The sequence below is a fragment of the Phaeodactylum tricornutum genome, chromosome 23 (assembly GCF_000150955.2).
Source record: "Phaeodactylum tricornutum CCAP 1055/1 chromosome 23, whole genome shotgun sequence".
In the NCBI taxonomy this organism is placed as follows: domain Eukaryota; phylum Bacillariophyta; class Bacillariophyceae; order Surirellales; family Neidiaceae; genus Phaeodactylum; species Phaeodactylum tricornutum.
The window spans coordinates 288,244-311,503 of NC_011691.1; the positions used below are offsets into that span (position 1 = coordinate 288,244).

The following is a 23,260-nucleotide window of genomic DNA, read 5'->3' on the forward strand; positions in this document are numbered from 1 at the left end:
CGACGGAATCCGTATAAGTTTAACTGGCGCTGGAAGCTTGACATTCGAGACGTCGTGAAGTATTTCGGCATTATTTCGGCAACAAAATCACGAGGCTTGTGGATAGCAAAGGCGCGCCCGTGATGGAGGAAGGATACAATGTCTTCTTTTCCATCTTTCTCTGCTTCCGAGAGCATGCGGTACAACTTGAAAGGGAAGGTGTCACTGTTGGGGTCTTGATTATCAGCGTCTTCTTCCTCGTCAGCTTCGTCCACTTCTACCGATTTGGGAAGCTCCAAGGTCTTATCCGTCTTTTTTACGCTGTGTTCACTATCGTCTCGGCGAGTCTTCTGTTGCTTTTCCGGAAAGCGAGTGGATCCCCCAGCGCTCGATCCCGCCAGAATGTTCGATGCTGCCGAGCCCCGTTCCAGACCAACACCTTCCGACAAACCATGCTGCTGCTGCTGCCATGTACGCAGCAAGTTCTGCGACGCCATGGACCCCGCAAGAGATCCGAAATGACCCATTCCCGCGCGGGCCAAGAGCTGCTCGTTGAAAAAGGTAGCATTATTGGAGCATTGTCCAGCCCGCGACAAAATTTCGTCAACGTGCCTTTGCTGTGCCAGCATTTGCGAGGCAACCAAATCTTCTTCCCGTTGCCGTTGTTGAAACAAAGCTAATGCCGCGTCGTTGTCCCGTAGTCCCAAACGGCCTAGACCATCCGGCGGGCGCGAGGAGAGGAGGCGCTGTTGCAGGAGTGCCGCTTGAATATCGGCCGACGGATTGGATCGCTGTTGCTGTTGTTGTGCCAGGAAGAGCTGCAGCTCGGAAGGTCCGCTGAGCGACGGTGACGTGAGGCCCCCCATGGACGCGCGCTCTTGCTGCCCGTACCCGCGGCTTATGAGGTCCGAGAGCCGTGCGTTTTCGGACGGAGAATGGGTCGCCGCCGACGGGGCGCTTTGCGATCCAAGACTGCGATAAAAGGCGTTGCCATCGTTGAGAGCTTCATCCGATCGTTTCATAATATCTGTGCATCAAAACGAGAAACACACGCAATGTGTGAGTCATAAAAAGTCACCGCCGATCAGTTCTTCATTCAACGGAACACGTATTAACAGATTAGGAGAACAAAAGCTGTGTTGGCGTTGCGGCTGTTCTCATGGGCAACACCGAGAACAATCTCAAGCGCTCTTCCTTACTGATGCAGGCATAGCAGCAAAGCGTACGTACTCATTATCATCAATACGGGTGCGACAAAATCGTTCGAGCTTTTGGAATACACGGGATATGGCACCCAACGTACAATCGAACAAACGAAGAGGATCGTACGTTTTCGTAAAACGGGACAAAGGTTTCGCCGACAGTGATTCTGCGTCTCGAAACGAAGGCTACGGGATCAAACGTGTCTTTGAGCGTTGGAAGCTGTTCCCCAGGGATCAGAGTTTTGGATCAATCCCTACTACTGACTGTGAACGCCTACAATTCTGCGGATCGGATTCTGATTGCTCGGTTTAGGCAAAACCAGTCGGTACACGGGTTGATTTGCGCTCGAGAAAAAGTATGGCGCCGTGGCGCAACCTTGTTTGGAAGATGGGCTCGTGTCGACGGTAAATATCCGAAATATCTGCAGAATTCAGAAACAGCCTTCGACAAAAGTTGTATAAATAGAATCATATTAGATACTTCGAATTTACAACGTTAAATGCATGGGAATTTTTAAAAAGTCCAATAAATAGGGAACTTCGTCGATATATTCAACTTTCTTTTGATCCAAGCAACAGGAGCGACATGTATTTAGACGCTTCAACCGACCTGATTCTGAATTAAGGTCGGTCATCGTTTTCTTGACGACCAATTTCCATAAGGAATCATCCTGCAAAACAGTGAAATCAAACAAAGAATATAGACCATCGAATGCTGAACATATATAAAATCACGAGACGACATTCAACTCTCTGTATATTATTGCAAGAACAGGGCACGCGTCAATCGAAGGTCTTAAACAAAAATTTTGGAATGTGTTCGCAGTCCTGGGGGAACGCTTGGCATGCGTATATTTCTTATTAAAAGACTATTGTCAGCCTTTTCTGTCCAATCTACCAGACAATTGTACCCTGTGACCCACCTCTTGTAGGTCATCCAAAAGTGATACAGGGTATAAATACTGATAATTCGGAAAGGACAACCAATATGATATTCTCACTCTCAAAACCACGAAATGTATATTGATTATTACCACCTTGGGCGTCAATTTTACGCTCTCGAACTCCACCCAGAAAACTAATACGCGTTTACAATAAATAGTCTACCTGCGCCTCGTGGTTCCGAAAGTCATCTTGTCTCACACTCCCGTAAAAATGCAAGAATTCTCCAAGCATTTATCGAAACGGCTCTGCTTTCGGAACGCAGTCATTTCGTGAGAGATTGCGAAAGTGTCTCGGATCGAATGCTTCCGCTGACTATGTCAAGGAAGCTTGTCGAAGCTCTTTCTTGATCGCCCGAAAACGCTTCTTCAGGAGCCTGGACCGAACGTTCTAACCAGATAGACGCTGTTTCATAATTGTCAGCGATGTTGAAGCAGATGCAAAGCAGTCGGGAAAAACAATTCGGGCTCTTATCGTATATATAATATAAGTCGGGACTACAATCCAAATCGAAGCCAATCTCTTATTGCCTGCATTTAGTAATCCCTCGAAACGTTCAAACTGGATGGAGTATATATGCCAATTTCGGAAGATTTTTAGATTCTTCTGTCGTACTCGGCGTCAGTCGTACGTCATCCTGTTTTCTTCTTTGGTCAATAAAAGTACGAACGTGTTTCAACCCGACAACTGGAAACCTGCAGAAATATTCCGGTAGCTAATTGTAAAATATTTTGATCGTAAATAACGACTCCAACACATATTCGGAGAGAGCCATTTCGGTGGACTACACATGTTTGTCAATTTTCGAGTTTCCCCGTTTGACCTCGGAGTTGCACTACTATTGTGGTTGGTAAGTGAACCGTGCCTTCGATTAGATGTCGATTCCTAAGTACATCATATACTTCCTGCTCTTTGATTCCGTTCCCGATGACAGACTTTTTCGAGGTGTGCAAGGTACGTCAATCTCGTTCTGACGTTGCCCCTCTGCCTTACAAAGATGACGATCCAATCGATACTTTCCGTAAAATTAACACGTTTACCGAAAGCAATGGCTTCTCCGACAAAAGAAAGATCAATCCATTGGAACATATCTATCCATAGCTTTCCATTATTCATTGTCCTTTGAGTACTCTATATTTTTCAATAGAATCCTTTACAGATCAATTGCTTCCTCTCTCTCTTTGGTATGATCCTGTTGGGATTACAGTATATGTTTGATAAACCTCGGAAATATGTCTTTTACGGTCAAAAATGTAAGCCAAACGAGAGTTTTATCCAATCTTCAAGTTGATCTACATCACGTTAATGTGAATTTATATTTTGAAAACTATATAAATACTATAATTTTCCTTTCAAATTCAAGGATTTCGATTGCACTACTGGTTGGTGTCCAAAGTGAGTGAAGCTAGCTAGAGCGCAAATGTCCGGGTGTTGCAGCATCTTACAAAATGTTCCGCTTTGTCATGATAGTGGTCTAGAGGCATGATTCCTGCTTTGGGTGCAGGAGGTCCCGGGTTCGAATCCCGGTTTGGACCGTCGGAAACTCTTTTTGACATGAAGATAGCGGATCTCGATTGCATCTACTTTTTCGTATTTCATACATAGAAGAGCTTTGCTGTTCATACCAGCGAAGAACTCTCGGCATTTATTTCATTGTTTACCAATGAGCTTGTTGTTCCACTCTTCTTGAGTCGGAAACGGCTCGCAGTAGATCGCCTCTCTGTCGCGGCGGATATCTGCAAATGATCTGGTTGATGTTGTTAGGAGTGTTTGCAACGGAACGTCGCCAATACCGAAACGTCCTTGAAAAATAAAATCAAGTGCATTCTTCAACATTAATTTTACGCGCTGGAGAACTCCTTGTGGGGTTGGCCCAAAGGACAGATCATACAAAGCCCTGCCTTCTGGAACTTGCTTTCGAGAATAGTCCAAAAGCGCATTTTGCAAGGACTGCTCCTTGTTCCAATGCTCAAAATTGTCTCGCAGACTTTCACCCAAGGCAACAGAATCGCACAGAGCCGAGTTCACTCCTTGTCCAGAAACACCTCCTGTAGCATGTGCAGCATCCCCAAGCAAGGCTACTGTACCATTGAAGTGATACATATTGCAAACAATACTCGACGCCTGGGATGGTTTTTCGATTGCAGCCATTTGAATTGCTACAGACTTGAAGTTGGCGCCTTTTAAAATCGGAAAGCGGGATTGCATGGTTTCGAATAGCTCTGTTTCATCTTTGGAAATAAGGAGGGGGTCTGTTTCATTTCGTCCAGCAAAAAGAATGCAGCACGTGTTGTTGATTGTCGGCTCTACAAAGGCTGTTACTCCACCAGCTTTTGGTAATATCAAAGCAACTGCTGTGGGATCCAAAGCAGGCGGCATGGCAGAGAGTTGTACCACTTTGAAAACACCAGGGAGCGCGGTGCGGGCTGACTTGAAAGCAGGACAGAAGTCGACAAGCTCTTGACGTACAATGGAGTTTACTCCGTCACATCCAACAATCAGGTCAAAATGTGTCTCCTTTTCTATGGAATCAAGTCCACGAATCTTTACTTGTTTGGTGTCTAAGTCTACGCCAACTACGTTGCTGCTGTAAGCCAACGTAACATGCGTCTCATTGTAGCAAGATTCCAGTTCTTCGGCCAAAACTCGACACAAATCGGTCTGGTACAGAAGAACAGACTTCTGCACATTGTCTTGTTCGTCACGCAAAGTCATTTTTAGTGGCCCGGCATGAAGTTGAAATCGTTGACTTCCAAAACCGGCTTGTTCCACAACGTTCCAGAGACCGTCGTCAACGGCTTGGATGGCCGTACGCCCCCGTATGCCCACCCCCAGAGCGTATGCTCGACCTTGCTCTAGGCTGTCGGGTTGAGGACGAGAGCGGGCTTCGAAAATTTTTACCTTGGCTCCCAATCTAGCAACCTTGTGCGCCAGCAGTAAGCCGGAAGGTCCTGCCCCAATAATTGCTATGTTTAAATCATCTAGAGGTGTGTCGGAAGACTCTAGCTTTCTTGAAGCTAAGTAAAGTTCCTTGAGCATGGACTTGGCTGCGGGTTGGGAATTTAGTGGGACCATGCGATTCGATGTGATGAACGCATCGACACTCCATAAAGCCGGAGAACGACAGTGGTTGCTGCCGAAACAATCTTTCGCAGCAAATGCAACAAATATTGATAGAAAGGTCGATCCTGAAACCATCATCCCGGTTTCCCTGGCAGCAAAACAATCGAACGTTTTGTCGTCAATCCTTGGCTTGAGGTTTCGGGATACTGACAGTGTACTAATGTGCGAGAGTCTGATGGCAGAGACCAGACGCAAAAACGATTCGTCGTGTGAAATTCATTGCTTGAAACGTCATATTTATAATTCAACATCTTGAAAATATCCTGTGCCCTATCCTTCTTCACATGATTTACATTACATTCCATTGTAAAAAGCTAGAGTGAATTTTTGACTCAAAACCTGACTTTTCTACCGTACGTCCGTCCTCGTTTGTGAAGCGAAAATCCAACATTTCTCCTACGCTTCCCCGCGTGGATCCCATTGCTTATCTGCATCTCGCGGAGAAGTAGCGGTCTTTCCATATACGCCTTGTGTGTCTTATTATCTCAAAGCTGTTAGCAAAATGCCTCCTAAAAGCAAGAAGAAGGATGACGGCGAAGACCCTAACATGCGTGCGGCTCGCTTTGGTCGTGTTAAGAATACCTTGACAATGGGATTTGGTAGGTAGTTGCAAATTGGGACACCGGAGCTTTTCTTTTGCCGATTGAAATAGCCGAGCTACCCCTGTTTTCCGAGACAATAAGAATGACTATCATCTTACTCAAAGTTGTTTCCCTTTTTTGACAGTCGGACTTCCCAATGTCGGAAAATCTTCCCTGACAAATCTTTTGGCTGGTGCTATGCATGCGGAAGCCGCAAATTATCCTTTCTGGTACGTTGCGGAACGGTCAAAAGGCCTTTGTATTTATATCATCACCACTTATCCCCAAAGTTACGCCTGCACTTAAAGCACAATTGATCCCAACGTGGTCCAGTGTATCGTTCCGGACAAGAGTTTCAAATACATTGCGGATTGTTGGAAGCCGCCGTCGGTTGTTCCGGCCGTCCTCAAAGTAACGGACATTGCCGGCCTCATCAAGGGAGCCTCGGAAGGCGCTGGGCTCGGAAACGCATTTCTGTCCCACATTGCGGCTGTGGATGGAATTTATCATCTCGTGCGTGCGTTTGACAGTGACGAAGTCATCCACGTGGACGACTCAGTCGATCCCATTCGCGATTTGGAAACCATCCAGGGCGAACTCTGCGCGAAAGATCGCGAAAGCCTCGTCAAGGTTCTACAGCTTGAAAAGGAAACAGTTCGCAAAGCCAAGGGTATGGCGAAGGCTGCCGAACCGACCTTGAGTGATACCTTCAAAGAGGCTTACGCGAAGTGCGAGAAACTCATCGCAGAGAATACTCCCATTCAGACGCACGAAGACTTTACGGCCGCAGAAGTGGAAATCATTCGGGATTGGGGACTTATCACGACCAAGCCTCAAATTTACGTGGTCAATCTTTCTCAGAAGAACTACATTCGCAAAGGATCAAAGTGGTTGCCAAAAATCAATGCCTGGGTGAAGGAGCATGGTGGTGGTCAGATTTTGCCCGTAAGTTGCGACTTTGAACAGGTTTTGTTCGATCTCAAGGACGATCCCGAAAAACAAAAGGTGTTTTTGGACCAGTGCACGGAAGAAGCCAAGGCGGCTGGTCTAAAGGGACCACAGGCCGAAGTCAAAAGTATGATCCCACGTCTGATCCGTGCCGGGCGCAGCGCACTGTGTTTGCAAAGTTTCTATACAGCGGGACCCAAGGAAGTGCGGGCATGGACTATTATGAAGGGTACATTAGCTCCCCAGGCGGCGGGTGTCATTCATACGGACTTTGAACGTGGATTTATCAAGGCCGAGGTCTGCGCGTTTGACGATTTTAAAGCTTTGCACGCGGGACAGCCTAGTATGGCAAAGATCAAGGAAGCCGGTAAGTATAGGCAGGAGGGAAAGAGCTACGTGATGAACGACGGTGATATTGTGGTCTTTATGCACAATGTTACAACAAGTAAGAAGAAATAAATGAAGCTTAATGCTCTCTGTTAGTTGTTGTCGCACTGTTTTTAAATTGTGCACGCTTCAGCTGTTGGCGGCACCGAAGCCTCCCGGCCGGAGCCGTGTGATTTTCAGACAATTATGCGAGTAAATTTCAATGTTACAGTTAGTCACAGTCAGCTTTTGCAAGTTCAAAGACGCTTCCAATCACACGTTGACACGAATGAGTGGAAGTGTGTAGAATGATGGACGCTTGATGCGATGCACGCTACTTGTTCCTTCTCAGCTTCGCGAAAGTCCATCTAGCTATTGGCGTAATGGCTACCAATGTCAATCTCACGTAGTAGCGAGGATGGCAGGTTTCAATTTCACTGTAAGGCTGACGACTCTTGTCGTAATTATGTTTTCGTCTCGATTGCAGAAACCAAGACCGAATCAGACAAAACTACCACGTTAATTGGACAAAATCTACTTACAATTTTGATCTTACCCGGGGTCATTTTACCGTTTTCATGGGAAACAGTCGTCCAATGAAATCTCTCCGATAACACCCAGTGAGTTGCTGGATAGTTTCTTCTGTGATGTGTGTATCACAATACCAATCCAATTGACTGTGTACTACCATTGCAACCCATACATCGACTAATTTCAGGGACAATGAACACGGAACCGTCTTTCGCAAACCAACGCTCCCGTCGCCTCCTGTCCATGACTAGATCGGCGAGCAAGAAGCCGTCCCGGTCTGGCCGTCTCGAAGAGCAGCGCGTGGGTTCCTTCTCGCAGCTGCACAGATATGATCCCGATATAACTATGTTCGAGGACAATCCACTCGCCAACACCTTTCGCATTACGGACGTTTCGAAGAAAGCTAGCAAAGAGAGCAAACGTCCAGGACTCTTCAAATGGTTCCGACGTTCCGCCCGAGATCTTCTCCACTATCCACCTCATTCTCTGGCAAACGAAGACACCACCGCTGGTTCTACCAGTGGATCGCTCCCACAACAAGCGATGGCACCCGCATCCGTACTGGCAACTCCAACAGTAAAGCAGGAGAATAGCCGGGCCCTCCTTCTTTCTACCATGGAGCTGTCACGAGACGCTCACCAAGTTTTTGGAAGTTTCCGTAATCAAGCCGCCGATCAGCAGCATTCCCCACACGGTCGTGGTGTGGTGTCCAGTAGTATTCCCACCAACTCTACAAAACCACAAGCAACGGATCCAGTGTTGGGATCCATTCTGAGAGTACCACCGCGTCAGAAAAGCGCAGCTCGCCATCCCGACGCCCCGCTGACCCGTCCTCGATCGGGTCGTTTTCGTTCGGGTTTGGCGCGGACGCAAAAAGCCCGCTCGTTCCGAGCACCACAGCCACGTCTCGTTACGCCACCACCACGACGCCCGTCCACTACGCGATCTCATTCGCAGCAGAACTTGCAGAATTCTCGACGTCGCGAACAGAAAGATATTTTTGTAAACTTTTCGGAAACCCTTCACGATGATGGGGTGCCGTTGAACGTCGATTTCGGATGGACCGCCGCGGGGGGTTCGACGTCGGTCCACAGCGCCTCCGTGCACTCGGAAGGGAGTAGCAGTTTGTCGAGCGGCCCCGACAGTAACAGTCGTGCTTCACGGACATCGTCCCGGGCCTATTCCTGTCGTAAGCCCGGGCCGCAGAGCACTCTGATGGAGATTGCCCCGGGTCTGTTCCTGCCCTTGCGTACAACGGCCGAGACCTTGCAGGCTGTCCAACGTGACACCTTGCTTACACACGATTGTGTATCGTGTACGGCTGCCTTGTATTGCATGCAACAGGCGGAAGTCATTGTGTGTCCGTACTGTCGGGTCATCGAACCGTTACGGCACGGGCAGTCGGGCGGCGCCGTCGGCATGGGATTCGGTGCCAGGGACCTGTGGGAAATGCGGAACGCAATCGCTGTGAAGGACGACGACGACGACGTGGACGTCAAGTAAGGATGGGCCGCGATCGTTGATCGAGCGAGGTAGTGTAGCAGGTTGACCTCGTTCAAGTTAATGTAACTGTAAAACCCTTTTCATGATCATGTCAGATTCACATCAGTAAAGCAACCAATCAATCAACTAACCAACTAACTGGAATGCAAGCTAGTAGGATTTCCAAACTGTTGCTCGCGACAAAAATGAGACCATTGCCGTATCGTCTGTACGTGCTCCGTGTGTGTGCGTGTGTTGGAGTGACTCGGGACTCCCGAGTTTTCGGCTGCGCTCCCGAACGATGCTCCACCGAGTGTTTTGCCGCGATGGTGTACGTCTAGCTAGGCCGAGGCCGAACCGTTGCCGACAGCACGTTGCCGTGGTACCTCCTACCGTTTGTTGATGCATCACTCCAGCAATCGCCGACTCGATCGAAACTACTTCTTCTTCTTTCTAAAGGATTGTTTCCAGTTACGTTTCTGCTTGCACCGAGTCTTCTAGCTATCAACGAGAGAGTGTCTGCACGTACGGTACGAAAGCCGAAGAATGGCGGACGAAGACTTGTTTGCCAGTTTGGGCGGTTCGTTGATGCGTGATTTGCTGGCGGATTTGCAAGTCGACGAAGGCGGCGACGATGCGGGTTGGTTGAGTCTCGAGCAGTTGGAACAAGAACTCGCCAATTTGGATGACACTCCTTCTTTCTTACCGATGGTACCCGAAACGGGCCCCGTCACTACAACCGCCGCGGGTTTGGTCGTCACGCAACAACAGAAAACCCTCGCGACAACCGCGGCCTGGGGATCGTCATCGTTGCCTTCCACGCAATCCTCCTCACCCACGACGAATCCTGCGCAGGACGCGTGGAGCTTGTCTCTAGAAAAGTTCACGGCTTCCGCGTTGGAAGCCGACTTTTTACAGGCCGACTCGGCACGCAAACAACAGCGACAGAAGGAACAACCCCCATCGGCAGCGGGGCCGCCCCCCGGCTTGGATTTCAGTCAAGCCGAAGAGTACAACGTTACCGAAACCGCCAGTATTGTGCGTCCTCCGGGACTAGCATCGGACAACAACCAGCGCATGCTGCAGGAAGCTGCTACCCGTCTAACGGAAGCGTCGACCGCACGGCCACCGATTCCGGCGCGGGCCCCGCCCTCCACGCCGCACAACAGTATCAGTTTTGCCCGAATGGAACGGCCCGGACCCGTCACGCCGCAGAACTCCATTTCCATTACACCCACACCGCCGCCGTCCGCCATGCCGACGCCGATTGTGACCAAGAACTTGCAACGGTCGGAACAAGCGGGACCCGTGTCGCCCATGATGCCTCCGGGAACGTCTCATCAGCAAGTCCCGCTCATGGCAAGTCCAACGCCGCCTTTTGGACCTCCCGTGCAGGTCCCGATTGCCGTTCCCTTGCCGCAGTCGGGTCCAGCCTGGCAAACTCCGCCGCCGCCGCCAACCCTGGTCCGTCCCGGGATGCATCCGACGGCGACCGCCCCCGTGCTGTACTGTAATCCGCACCCCCAGGCACCACCCATTCCCGCCGCTCAACTCTCGAGCAAGTACATGAGCGCGAGAGATATCTCGTACGTCGTACACGGTATTTTACGCCCCGTTCTCGCCGCCGGTGTCGCGGAATCGGACTACGACATACAGTACCTCTTGCGCCGCGGAGGTGCCGGTACCAACGTCCAAACGCCTTCCAAAGCCGACCCCGTGGACGGCAAATCCCAAGACCGTCAGGAAAAAACCAGCGAATGGTCCAAGAAGCAGCACGTTCTGGGGCACGTGGCCAAGACCAATGTAGCGCGTCCGCGTGCATTGATCGCGCAACCCGTCAAGACCGACGAGGAGGAAGCCGGTAAGGAAAATATGGAACACAAGGCTCGCGCGGCGCTGTGGAAGGCCCGTATTTATTGCGATCAGGCACACCTGGCCTTTATGCAAGTAGTGGAAATTTGGAAAGCCGCCACTCCCGGTGGTGTACCACCATCGTTGCAGCCGCATTTGATCAAGCTCATGAAGTGTCTCGGTATTACGCACAACGAAGCCTACGAAGCGGACCCCAAGTCCTTGCAGCTTTTGCTCAAACTGACCAAGGGACGGGTGTTGCTCTCGCGAGTGCTGGAGCAAGCCTTGCTACCCAGCAAGGCCGTGTTTGCATTGTTGCCCGTCACTTTGACAATCTTGTACGAAAGCAAACCGGACGAGACGGACGATCGTCTCTTTGCCGCGTTGGCACGGGTCGTACAAACCGTCCCCGCCCTGCCTTTGTCGGGCAGTATTCTGCCCAGTATTAAAGCGGCACAAACGCACAACCCCGCCGCCCTGTCGACGACCTGCCGAATCCAAGCCGTACACGCACTTTTGCAACGTGGTAATCAAGCCGCCAGTGAAGATCCGTCGCGGCAAGACGAATGGAAGCAAGCCGAAAATGATTTTATGGAAAGCATGTCGGGATTGTAGGGAAAGGGAACAATAGCCAAATAAATTTCAATTAAGGTATATTATCCTTTGTTCTGTGCTTTTCGTAAGTAAGATTTTTCGTATCGCTTTACACTAGAGCAGGGATCATGGGGTCTCTTCTCAGCAAAACTTCATCCGAATCCACGGGCTGTTGATTGACAAAAAGATCAAAGTCCAGTTCGGTGGAGATGCCAAGAAAGTCACTTTGCAACACACGTCCTTTGGCAACGGCCTTCACAAATGCTTGTGTAGCTTGGCCTACCGTATTCCGCACGGGACGTGTGTTTGTTTCTCTGGATAGCATGCCGCAGCCAGGACAACCCGAATCAGTGAACGCACAGTGCGTCACGGAAGAAGTAAAGGGCCAGAAGTCGCCGCCATTTCTAATTCGGAAAAAGACACGAGAGTTTACGTTGCTTACTTCGTAGGCGAGCTTTCCCGCCTGTGCAGCAGTCACGGCACAGGTGGTTGTCTGGAAACCCCAGTTCATGGTCGCAGGCAAGTTCTGGTAAGCCTCCAAATTCGTTTGAGGAACAGCGAATGGATCCAACCCCAAGTATCCTGCTGGTTTGAAGTTCTGAATCAAGGCCAGGCCTTGGATGGCTGACTGGCCACTCGCAGAATGTCCGCCCACGATATAGCCGTTTTTCGGTGGCTTCCGACACACTGTGATCCAGGTACTCAGCTGCTGGGCAATCAGATCAGCTAGACCGGCGTACTGTTCCGGTTTGCTTTGTTTGACCAAGTTGTTAGGAGCATGATCGGTCATAATGAAAACAGTGGAGGTCTCACGAACGGCTTCTGCTCCAAGCTTGTCGTAATCTGAAACGCGCATTGCCGTTCCGACGCCCAGCAGAATCACCGTCTCACAGGCATTGTCGATGATGTCCGTGTCAAAGTGGAATCGGATTTGACCTGTTCCCTTCGGATATGTCAAGCCTGTCAGAGTTGTCGAGTTTATGCTAGCGATTGCAAAAGCCGGGAGCAATGCAGCTTGACAGGCAGCTAGAAAGAGCCGGACATACAAGCTTCGCTTCATTTCCTGATCAATTCTACCGGACAAACCAGAGAAGTCTAATGGTAAGATCAGATTGCCTGAGAATGACCTTTTGCAACGTCGATTGGACCGACAGTGAAGGTGCAAAAAACAAACGCTCGATCCGGCAAACCTGCTGATTAACTTCCTTGATGAGCGCAATAGGGGAGAACCAGTGAGGCTATCGACTACCAAGTTTTATAAGCGATCAAGCACGATGACAAGGCAGATCGTAGAGCCAAACGGATCGACTCATGTTGATGTGCGGCTGCGTGAGCTACGAATTCGGGAACGGAATGAAGCCAATGTATTTATAGGAAGTGTCAACTTTATTCGCATTTATATATATTCATACTGTTAACTGTAAACTGGCCTGATTGTGTAACCACTTCAATTTATTTTACAGGAAATGGTATCTGCGGCGAACGTTCGAGCGACTATTTTAGTATATTTTGACTCCCTACATTTCAAGGTTCGTGTGAAACGTCAACATCATCAAAGCTTGGGATACAAACGAGAAAATCCATATGCAACGAGCACCTACATATATTAAGGACTTTCTACGATACGCCTTTTGGATCACATTCACTATCTCAATCAACATTAATCAATACTTGCCATCATGGGCACATCCCCCTTTTCCCGGTATATCGCGTTTGCGTTGGGATAGAGATTCTTGCAAGGCCATACCGAGGTTACAAGGCACCAAGTACTTGTCTGGGTCAATCCTCATTTAATCTACAGTGGCCAAACCGAGCTATTCACGTTCCGTGTAGAGGTTAGCTGATTTCATATGCGGCGCAGCGACGGGACTGTGACTTTTTCATTGCCAATGTTAGGGTCGCAATGGCTTCTTTACAGTTAATTACACCGTGAGGAAAAAGCACGTGGAGAACGAATGGAGATGAAATTGATCACTTTACATCAAAGATGTTGTTCGCGCAAACGCCAATTTCCATTCAGGAATTGCACCAGTTCTCACTTTAAGACGGGCTTTGATACACTGCTAGTTAACTACAGTCTTTACAGTTATGCCTGGGAGAAAGTACGGGATGAAAATTTGAACATAGCAATGCGTACACGAGGGCTCTAACAAAGAGAGGCGGGCAAGATATTCACGGTGGCCCGACAGACGGCATCCGTCCAAACCTTCATATACTAAGGTTAGCGCCACTATTCCAAAACATCGCCCACACCACGAATTTTTTGACAGTCAAATTTGCGTTCTGTTGACTCCGACGACGAAGATTGGGACCTGATCCGGACCAAACGAATCAAGACTACCGAGGAAGCATTCTTACGTCCAGCCAGTCCAAGAGAGCAGTAAAAGCGCCGCTTTGCAGTTTGAACGCAAAACAGATATAATGTTCCGTCGAGCCGTTCTTTCCCTATCGACCCGGGCGATTCGCACACCGGTACCTTGTTCGGTCGCACGCGGGGGTGCGTCGCAAGTCCGGTCCTTGGCGCAGACGACCTTTTACTTGCCCGATCCGGCTGATCGTTCGCAAGATGTCCACAATCGGGGTAATCTGCAGCTTTCCAAGATTGTCGCGACCATTGGACCAACGTCGGAACAAGAGGAACCGCTCCGGCTCGTCACGGACGCCGGGATGCGCATCATGCGACTGAACTTTTCCCACGCCACGAAAGAAGAAGTCGAACTCCGCATTACCAATCTCGCACTGGCACAGGTACGTTTCCGAGATAAAATCAGTATCAGTCACTTACTGGATTGCACCGGTAAACGTAGGTACCGGATGTAACCGTGGCTCACCCACCTTGAGTGTTGTCGTTGAAACAGAAAGCCCTCCAGCCGCCGGGTACATTGGAAATGCAAGATGTACGGGCCCTCTTGCTCGACACCAAGGGACCGGAGATTCGATCCGGGAAGTTGGCACACGATGAGTCCGGGCATGCAACTGTCACGCTTCAACAAGGTCAGAGGATTGAACTATTCAACGACGCTTCGCGCCAGCAACAATCCGGTAGTACCGAGCAAGCGTTATACATTGATTATCCAGGATTGCACCGCTGCTTGCATCCCTCAATGAAGGTTCTCTTGGACGACGGTGCGATTACGTTAACTGTCCAGAGCGTCAACGTGGAAGCCGCGACCGTTTCTTGTGTGGTGGACAATGCGGGCGAATTGCGCTCACGGGCTGGGGTCAATCTCCCACTTGCCGACACCTCAGATTTGCCGGCTATGAGCGACAAGGACAAACAGGATATCAAGTATGGCATGACCATGGACATTGATTACGTAGCCGCTTCGTTCGTGCAAACTGCGGAAGGGGTCAACGAAATTCGGGGCTACATTCAGCAATGTGCCCAAGAGTTGGGTTGGGACGATTCGCATCCCTTGCCGCTTATTATCAGCAAAATTGAAACGGCGGGAGCTTTGCAGCATTTTGACGCTATTTTGGCCGCGTCAGACGGAATCATGGTTGCCCGCGGGGACCTTGGAGTCGAAATCCCTTTGACCCAGGTGACCAATGCTCAGAAGGAAATGGTAGCAGCCTGCAATGCAGTGGGCAAACCGGTATGTTTGTTAGACATCAAATCTTTATGGTTTGCGAGTGGTCGAGGTAAGCTAACACTGTATTGCTGTGCGTTAGGTCATCGTGGCCACACAAATGTTGGAAAGTATGGCCAAGAGCCCGCGTCCAACTCGGGCCGAGGTTAGTGATGTCACGAACGCCATCTACGATGGGGCTGACTGTGTGATGCTTTCGGGAGAAACCGCGAAAGGAAAGTTCCCAACCGAGGCGGTTAGAACCATGAACGAAATCATTCTGGCTGCGGAGCGTTACACTACGTCGGGTGCGCTGGGTCATTCGTATCATAGACCGGCGTTTGTGGGACCCAAAACCGCCGATTCCGCGGTTGCTAAGGCGGCCGTAACCGCTTCCGTGGAACGAGACTGTGCGGCCATTTTGGTACTGACCCAGCACGGTTCGCTTCCTCCACTCGTCTCGGCATACCGTCCACGAGTGCCCATTTTTGCCTTCTGTCCCACGCCCAAGTTAGCCCGACAGTTGCAAGTGTATCGTGGCATTCATCCTATCGTCGACTCGACTCTTACTGATGGCAATGATTGCAAGCGTCCAGAACAGGCGGTCCAGGAAGCCAAGGATATGGGGTTGCTACAGTCCGGCGATGAAGTAGTCGTGGTATCAATGGATGGAACCACCGCGACCATGAAAATTGCAATTGTGTCTTAAATCGATTGCGAGTGCGCAGGAAGAGTAGAATGCTTATAGGATGCTTTGCAATAAAGATGTAGTAAAATGGCAATGGATAAAAGTGACACGACCATTAGCGTTGTGATTGTGCCCATCGTTGTGCCCAAAATTGATTAGATGTGCACAAGCACAGTAGATGCGTATAGGGTGTAAATGGTGTGTCTGTGTTTGATGCTGTTGCATGGTTTAAAGTAAATGCATTTCTTGACTTGGCTTGCTTTGACACTACTAAAGGGCGAATCGTTTTGCCCATCTAAAGAAATAACAGCTTTATCAACTATGGATTCAAGACGCGTACTCGACCGCCGAAACAGCGAGGGTAGACCAGCAAGAGGCTATGTTTCTGTTTCATTGACTGCGACAGGCAACATCGAATGCTTTCGGATTTGTGCGCATTTGCGATATCTAATCAAAGCAAAGCATGCGATTTCGAATGTGACGTCATATCTTGCAACTGGCAGCGACCAATACGTGAGGATATCGCAAAATACGTTGAGCTTGAGAATCGCGAACAAGGTCTCACTAAGGTCGTTCCTCGTCTCTTTTCGGAGGAAAAATGGGAGCAAAATAGTGGCCTGGTCGATCTTGTCGTAGCTCAACCAGTGCTGATCGCCAAACGCTAGATCCACAAGGAACAATTGAACCGTTTGCCAAGTACTCTTGCCGAAGAGAGTATTCCCTATAATTTTGCTCTATCTGCTTACGCAGTTTCGATGACGCTTCTGAGTCGTTGACAGAATGATGGTCAAACTTGGAGTGGATTCCACAATTGCTGAGCATGGTTAAATCGGCAATAACCATCGGCTCGCCAGGAACTTTATTCTTTTCAGATGCTTCGATTGGCTTTTCTCTGTTGGCATGGATTGACGCGGCCTTCCATTCTTCTGTTTCGTCGACATCGGATTGAATGTCAATTGACTGTGAGTGTTCTTCGCCTTCTTCCGCGTTGCTTTTCAGATGAGCAGGAATTACGAGTTCTTCGGTAGCCCATTCATCATCGCTCGAGTTTTCTTCAATAGCAGGCGGCATATCGTTAGGAGCGATGTTGCGTTACTGACGGTGAATTTCTTTGCTGCTGATGTTCGATCGTTACAAAAGACGTTGCCGAATAGTCCTAATTACTAGAAAAAGAGGATATTCCTGATTTGGTGTTGATAATTCCATTGGGCCTACTAAATCTTTCCCAATCCTTTGTGACAAGACTGACATTCTCCCAATCCGTTGTGACAAGATTGATAGTACCAAAGAACCTATCACGGTTACATACAGAGCTTTAACGTCCTACGAACGTTCTAGTCTTCCCGTTTACATTTCAAACAAGTCATCACCATATGAAACAGGCATTGGCGATTCAGCTGCATCATACAAACTCAATCACGATTCTCAAACTAGTCATAAATCTTATTAGTTCATCGATTTCCATCATTTGCGTTCTTGCGTTTGTAGAGCTCATCAATAGAACTAATAAGAACGTCAATTTTCCAATTTCCCCACAATATCACCTATCGCACACGACAATATCTTGTCCTCTCCTCTGTTGTCTGCCAAACAAGTTCCAGTCTAACCTGCAAGGCCAACAAAACCACATCCGAATGATCCAATTGCTTTCTTCATCATGACCACCAAGTCTACTCCCAAAGACCTCATTGACTTGTTTCCTCACAGCAAACTCACACCGGTTGCTACCGCGACAACCAAACCCAATTACTTGTTGCTCCATCAGCTTCAGCATGAAATCAACAACAATGCGGAGACCCTTTCCTCCACTCTTGGAGACGGCCAACACGGTCACCTTTTTCTCGTAATTTCCGAAACCGAGTACCTTGAAATGACCAACGGCGTTCCATGCATTCCTCCTGTGCAACCGCCTTTCGATCCAGTTCACGCTGCCAACACCACAGCTCCTCAAATTGTCGAAGCTAACCATCAGAACAACAAACGTCAAAAGCTTTTTGACCTTTGCCACAATGCCATTAAAGCGTTTCGCAACCAACTCCTTGAAGCCATTCCCATTGAATACATCAAATCTCTCGGTCATCCTACACAAGGCTTTAACAAAGTCTCTCCCCTCAAAATCCTCTCTCATCTCTGGGAAACTTTCGGTAAAATTCAGGCTTTGGATCTCATCGCTAACAACAAACGCATGAAAGCCGCCTGGCATCCACCAACGCCTATCCAGCAACTTTTCCAGCAGCTTGAAAAGGTAATCAGTTTATCATTGCGTCTGGCCAAGTCATGGACAAATGCATCATCACTCGCATTGGCTACCAGATCATCGAAAAAACCGGGCTCTTTGATCTTGCTTCTCGCGACTGGCATTATAAAGATGAAGCCAATAAAACTTTGGCAAATTTCAAAAAACATTTCCAGAAGGCCAACAAAGATCTTGCCCTCACCGCCACCAGCAGCTCTGCTGGTTATCACACCACAAACCAGAGTACTGTCACCAAGGGCAAATTGTATTGCTGGACACACAGCATTGTTCACAACACAAAGCACACTAGTGCAACATATGAAAAACAGGCCACGGGGCACAAAACCGGAGCTACCTTGCACAACAAAAAAGGCGGGTCGACCAAGACCTATCAATACACGCCTCTGGTGCCCAAATAGGAAAGAGGGACGGCCAAACTGTTGAGTGTGCCGCTGAATACTTATCATAACAAAAATAAGTCTTCAGTTGCACCAAACACTCCTCCGTTAGCTTCCTCCCCGCCATTTTTTCCTCCCGACGCCACTGCAGACACTGGCTGTACCGGGCATTTTTTGAGCACCAACATTGCTCACATACACTGCCAACCAACAGTCCCCGGCATCAACGTGGTCCTCCCTGATGGTTGCAGAATCACTTCAAGTCACATCACTGAACTCAACATTCCCTTGCTTCCTCCGGCAGCTTGTACCGCCCATATCTTTCCTGGTCTCTCAAATGGATCCCTCATTTCCATTGGCCAACTTTTTGACCACAGATGTACTGCCACATTCACATCTGACGCTGTCAGCATTGAGCTCAATAACACTGTCGTTCTCCGCGGCGGCCGTTCTCCTTGCACCCGATTGTGGACCCTAGACTCCCCTGTAACGCCAAATCTGCCCGCCACTGAATTGCATGCGCCTTTGAACGACAAAAATTTTGCGAATCACCTCGGAGACCACTCAGGGGCCCTTTCCGACCGCATTGCCTTCGTTCATGCGTCCTTATTCTTGCCACAACTTTCGACGTGGTGCAATGCCATTGACGAAGGCCGTCTCACAACCTTTCCGGACATCACCTCTGCACAGGTAAAACGGCACCCCCCACAGTCAGTCCCTATGGTCAAGGGACACCTTGACCAGCAACGGTCCAACCTGCGCTCAACCAAGCCCAAGGTCACCCTAGCTGCCTCTGTTGATCCTGATGAGATCAATTTCGACACCAATCCCATTGTACAAGACCCTCCAGCCGCCCGGACGCAGTTTTTGTCAGTCCTAAGCAATCGGCAGAGACTGTCGTGGAGCACAAGGAACAAACGAAATTACCGGCACCCAAGAAGTTGGTCTGTCCTGCCTGTCACAATTCTGTGTGTACCCAGAGTGATCTCCGGAAGGCCACCTACCTCTTCTTTGAAGATGGCAGCGGCGGCAAACATGCCCTCATGCTTGACATTGAAGCAGGCTGGTTGACTGTGAAATATATTTTTGAGCAACTGGCAGCGGAGGTAGTCTTCAATGTTTTGGGCATTCTGCCAAAGCTCAAGCTGTCTCCTTGGAATAAGACAGGGCCTTGTGTGCGCGAGTTCTGCAACCAGAAAGCTGTTTGTAGGACCTTAGAGCGTCAAAAAGCGGACCCGGCGGTCTCGTTGATTTGCGGTCAAGACATATACAATGAGGTCTTGGAGGCGGCAGTCAAATTCAACGATAGATCGAGGAATACAGCCGCCAATACAGCCGCCAATGCCTAGGAAACTGATCTGCCCTGATTATTCCACTTTGTAGTCTAAACGCGGAATAAAAGAATAGCTCAAATATTACCAACAATCTCCAAAATCTACTGGAATAGAGCACGCACAGCCATACCATGGAGTCCTTTCATCTCACCAATCCGAGTAAATATTACAGGAAGTTCGCTAACTGTAAGCTGCGATCAATGAGAAAAAAAGAAGCTAGCCAAAAACGAAAGTTTGCTAATTTCATGTAGCATAGCGATAAAGATTGGGACCGAGTTGTATCTCAACTAACAGTGATCAGATCACTTTTTGTCACATCTGATGTGTTGTTCATTACCCGAAAGTTTCAATGGGCAGATTGCCCTTTCAAGCATATTCTTGAGTGATGCGCTCCGTACGGTGAACCGTCAGCAGGAGGAAGCCAAGACTTTGTTCAAAAGCACACGTCAAGCCACCAAGAGGTTTGCAAGCGATTGTGCCTTGCAGGTTGTTTCCTCTTGTTTGCTCCAATAGTGGAAAAGCAGTACATTTCTTTTATCATGCATCCCACTGTTGATATCAAAGACTATCGGTAAGCTTATGCCACAATGGAATCTTAAGTCAGTAGGCTCACACCCCGGAGCATGGGAATATTCTCTTAACAACATGAACATTGGGTATGTAGCCCGTTGTCTTACGCGCATTCTTCAAAGAGATAGGGAGAGTGATCATCCTGACGCACATGCAACTTTTCAAAGCATTGAAGCGGCCATGAAACCCCTTGGTATTGAAATCAGTCCCATATAGCGACAGAGAAAGTATGTGTCTATCGGCCATGAATCATTGAACAAAAATGTGTGAGATTTACCGGCAATACCTACGGAGCAAGCGATGGCAAAGCTTCACGTTAGGGTGAAACTCACAACAAAGTCTCAAAACACCGACACGTTCCGTTATTGATTGATCCGCTCCGACACGCTACTTCCACGGTAGTCGAACCGGATTGTATATGCCGGCGTCGTCAGAGCCGTCAAATTCGTCGCGATTGTCCACGTTTTCACGTTCCACCCGCAACCGCGCCTCGGCAAGCGTGTCGGGCGGCATAAAAAACAAAAAAGTAGAGATTTCGTGGCGGGTGCTTCTCATGGCCTCTATCAGAAGGTCCCGTTGGTCAGCGGTCACGGGTCCTCGGGTCAAATCGTTCTGGACGAAATCAATGGCGCTTTGCAAAGCCTCGGCCGCTGCGTACCCTGCAACCGTGGCCGTCACGACTTCCTCGGATGGTTCTACAAATTGAGATGCGTAGTTGATCTGATCCAGTATCCGGTACGACTTCTCCACGAGCCGTAGCGACAGTTTCATCTTAGATTTCAGATCCTCCTGGAGTTTCCCGTTGGAGGCCAAGCGTTCTTGCTGGACGGTGGCTTCCTGGACTCGACTCAGCAAGTACAGCGATTCGCGCAGCTTATCCGGGTCGGGAACGTATGCCAACGATGCGTGTGGAGAGACGAGAAACGTCGTTCCCCCAAAACATGTTCCCAGCACAAGAGCCCGTCGACGAGTCACTGTTGTGGAAATGTTTTCGTGTGGCAAAGCTACCGCTGGGAGTGCTCGCTCCGGGATTGTGTAGCGGGGGGAGGACTCGGTTGTCAACGCAACACGGTCGAAACTCCATGCTCCCTTAGCCCAAGGAACAAATAAGAGTACGCTGACGACTCTGCACCACATTGACTTTCTTCAACGCACTCTCATACGAACGACTCCAAAGATTAAAGAGGGTTTTTGAGGGGCCAACTGACGGTGAGCCGTTCCGATGGATCTCGCCTGGTGACAAAATTGACGAACTGGCTAGAAAGCGAAACATGCGTGTCGTCTGTTAACAGGGGGAGGGCTGAAAACAATCAAAATTCCACGTTCAATGGCGTTTTCCGAAACGGTACATCCCGGCTTTGGCTAGCATTGGGAGATTGCCATCACGTGTTAAGCGGGGTTGGCCTAGCTAGCCCATTGGTTGGCAAAGCTCTCCTTATACATGCCATCATCTAACAATCACCGTCTCAAAGCTACCTTCGTTTGGACAAGAGTCATTGCGTTCTCCGTCAACCAGAAAGTTTGCGCCCCACGAAATAGTGGTGTGGAAGACTACGAGCAAGTAAATGTGTACGAGATACCCTCTCGACGGAACGTGAAACCGTGGTTGTCGTGAGCCATAAAGAAAGAGCCACGACACACGTTTTGGCAGTAACAAAGTATTTTAAAAGGTTACCTTTCAATCTACCAAAAACACTGAGAAACAAGCGTGTGGAGGGGATGAAATTGGTCGACCCCCACACTGCCGCGCTAGTCGTACCGAACCCCACAGTTTAATTTCGGCACCACGGCCCACAAGGTATGTTTGTCGACAGCGAGATGCACGCAAGGTATGTGTGTGTGTGTGTGTGCGGTAGACCAGAGACTCCTACATGTACGGTCAATCCAAAGGACTAGGGAAATCCGTTCGTCCATCCATGACGGCCTGTCCCATGAGTCTTGGCCAAGTGATGACTCTTGAATTGTAAGAGTCGAGATACATATGTGTGTGTGTGGTGTAGGCCACAAACAAGGTAACGTGACGCGTGAGACGTTTGCATAGCAGTGGTACACGAACTAGACGGACCAACGGAGTGTGCGTGGTTGACACTTACTTTTCCAAAAAGTTGGTAACACCCTTGACTAACCAAAAATGGCAAACAGGAGCAACGAATGGAGATACCGACATTGCCACAGAAAAAGACGACGCAAGGACGAACGGGTGAGACACAAGTGTTCCGGCGACACGGTGGCAACGACATACACCCATCTCGGGGTAGGGGTCGTCGTGGTTGTTCCAGGCCGAGGCCATTGTGGGTGCACTCACTCGGTTCCAAAACAGCTTCGAGCGGTAACAAAAAGACCCAAACGGGTGCGGCTGAAAAAAACAAAGAACACCAAAGCAGTGAGTGGGTGAGCATGGGCGGTCCAAGGGTACAGCTCCGGTACGGTATAGTATAATTAGTGCCAGAGCACCCAACATTCACCAACTACTACTACGAGTGTCATCCATCCATCCAGCCAGGCCGTGGGGGTTTGCGTACGCACCGAACCAGGCCAAAGGCCAGGCAATAAAGACGGTAACGAAAAGCCAAATGAGTCTCTGGACGAGTTGTTTGTTGACGTCACTTTCCGACATTGGGAGTCCGTTGGGTGCAATGATGTACAAAGGGAGGGAGGGAGGGGAGATCCGTGACCACGCGAAAGAGTGTGTGTGTGGCGAGAGAAGGTAAAAAAGCCAATGAATCGGTACGGTAGTTCTCTGTCGCACTGTGTCCCAGTGCACGACTACTCCGGCAGAAACTGTGGGTTCGTTGAGTTGTGGACAGGTGTCGAGTTGTGTACAGGTGAACCTCTCCAGTAGCTAGTAGAGCAAGCTAGCGAGTAG

The 23,260-nt window shown here is 49.2% G+C and overlaps 9 protein-coding genes across 9 annotated transcripts; 5 read left to right on the forward strand and 4 right to left on the reverse strand.

Annotated features, from left to right (window-relative positions):
• Positions 1-3,773: 3,773 nt before the first annotated feature.
• On the reverse strand, positions 3,774-5,398 carry PHATRDRAFT_49644 (predicted protein; the record flags this gene model as incomplete). Its single annotated transcript, XM_002184401.1, has 1 exon — positions 3,774-5,398. The coding sequence occupies exon 1, from the start codon at positions 5,322-5,324 to the stop codon at positions 3,774-3,776; it is 1,551 nt and encodes a 516-aa protein (XP_002184437.1). The 5' UTR covers positions 5,325-5,398.
• Positions 5,399-5,567: 169 nt separating this feature from the next.
• On the forward strand, positions 5,568-7,234 carry PHATRDRAFT_23371 (predicted protein; the record flags this gene model as incomplete). Its single annotated transcript, XM_002184302.1, has 3 exons — positions 5,568-5,845; positions 5,973-6,057; positions 6,136-7,234. The coding sequence occupies exons 1-3, from the start codon at positions 5,749-5,751 to the stop codon at positions 7,232-7,234; spliced, it is 1,281 nt and encodes a 426-aa protein (XP_002184338.1). The 5' UTR covers positions 5,568-5,748.
• Positions 7,235-7,864: 630 nt separating this feature from the next.
• PHATRDRAFT_49646 (predicted protein) lies at positions 7,865-9,281 on the forward strand (the record flags this gene model as incomplete). The annotated part of the gene is made up of 1 exon (XM_002184303.1): positions 7,865-9,281. The coding sequence occupies one exon, from the start codon at positions 7,865-7,867 to the stop codon at positions 9,173-9,175; it is 1,311 nt and encodes a 436-aa protein (XP_002184339.1). The 3' UTR covers positions 9,176-9,281.
• Positions 9,282-9,574: 293 nt separating this feature from the next.
• On the forward strand, positions 9,575-11,620 carry PHATRDRAFT_49647 (predicted protein; the record flags this gene model as incomplete). The annotated part of the gene is made up of 1 exon (XM_002184304.1): positions 9,575-11,620. The coding sequence occupies exon 1, from the start codon at positions 9,701-9,703 to the stop codon at positions 11,618-11,620; it is 1,920 nt and encodes a 639-aa protein (XP_002184340.1). The 5' UTR covers positions 9,575-9,700.
• A 14-nt stretch (positions 11,621-11,634) lies between these two features.
• Positions 11,635-12,953, reverse strand: PHATRDRAFT_49648 (predicted protein). Its single transcript, XM_002184402.1, has one exon. The coding sequence runs from the start codon at positions 12,657-12,659 to the stop codon at positions 11,709-11,711; it is 951 nt and encodes a 316-aa protein (XP_002184438.1). The 5' UTR covers positions 12,660-12,953; the 3' UTR covers positions 11,635-11,708.
• Positions 12,954-13,886: 933 nt separating this feature from the next.
• PK6 (kinase pyruvate kinase) lies at positions 13,887-15,970 on the forward strand. The gene is made up of 3 exons (XM_002184305.1): positions 13,887-14,347; positions 14,458-15,195; positions 15,272-15,970. Exons 1-3 carry the CDS (start codon positions 14,021-14,023, stop codon positions 15,875-15,877), a joined length of 1,671 nt encoding a protein of 556 aa, XP_002184341.1. The 5' UTR covers positions 13,887-14,020; the 3' UTR covers positions 15,878-15,970.
• A 134-nt stretch (positions 15,971-16,104) lies between these two features.
• Positions 16,105-16,956, reverse strand: PHATRDRAFT_49650 (predicted protein). Its single transcript, XM_002184403.1, has one exon. The coding sequence runs from the start codon at positions 16,925-16,927 to the stop codon at positions 16,421-16,423; it is 507 nt and encodes a 168-aa protein (XP_002184439.1). The 5' UTR covers positions 16,928-16,956; the 3' UTR covers positions 16,105-16,420.
• A 557-nt stretch (positions 16,957-17,513) lies between these two features.
• On the forward strand, positions 17,514-19,839 carry PHATRDRAFT_40404 (predicted protein; the record flags this gene model as incomplete). Its single annotated transcript, XM_002184306.1, has 4 exons — positions 17,514-17,957; positions 18,110-18,340; positions 18,512-19,200; positions 19,365-19,839. The coding sequence occupies 4 exons, from the start codon at positions 17,514-17,516 to the stop codon at positions 19,837-19,839; spliced, it is 1,839 nt and encodes a 612-aa protein (XP_002184342.1).
• A 937-nt stretch (positions 19,840-20,776) lies between these two features.
• PHATRDRAFT_49651 (predicted protein) lies at positions 20,777-21,578 on the reverse strand. The gene has a single exon (XM_002184404.1). The coding sequence runs from the start codon at positions 21,529-21,531 to the stop codon at positions 20,782-20,784; it is 750 nt and encodes a 249-aa protein (XP_002184440.1). The 5' UTR covers positions 21,532-21,578; the 3' UTR covers positions 20,777-20,781.
• Positions 21,579-23,260: the final 1,682 nt, after the last annotated feature.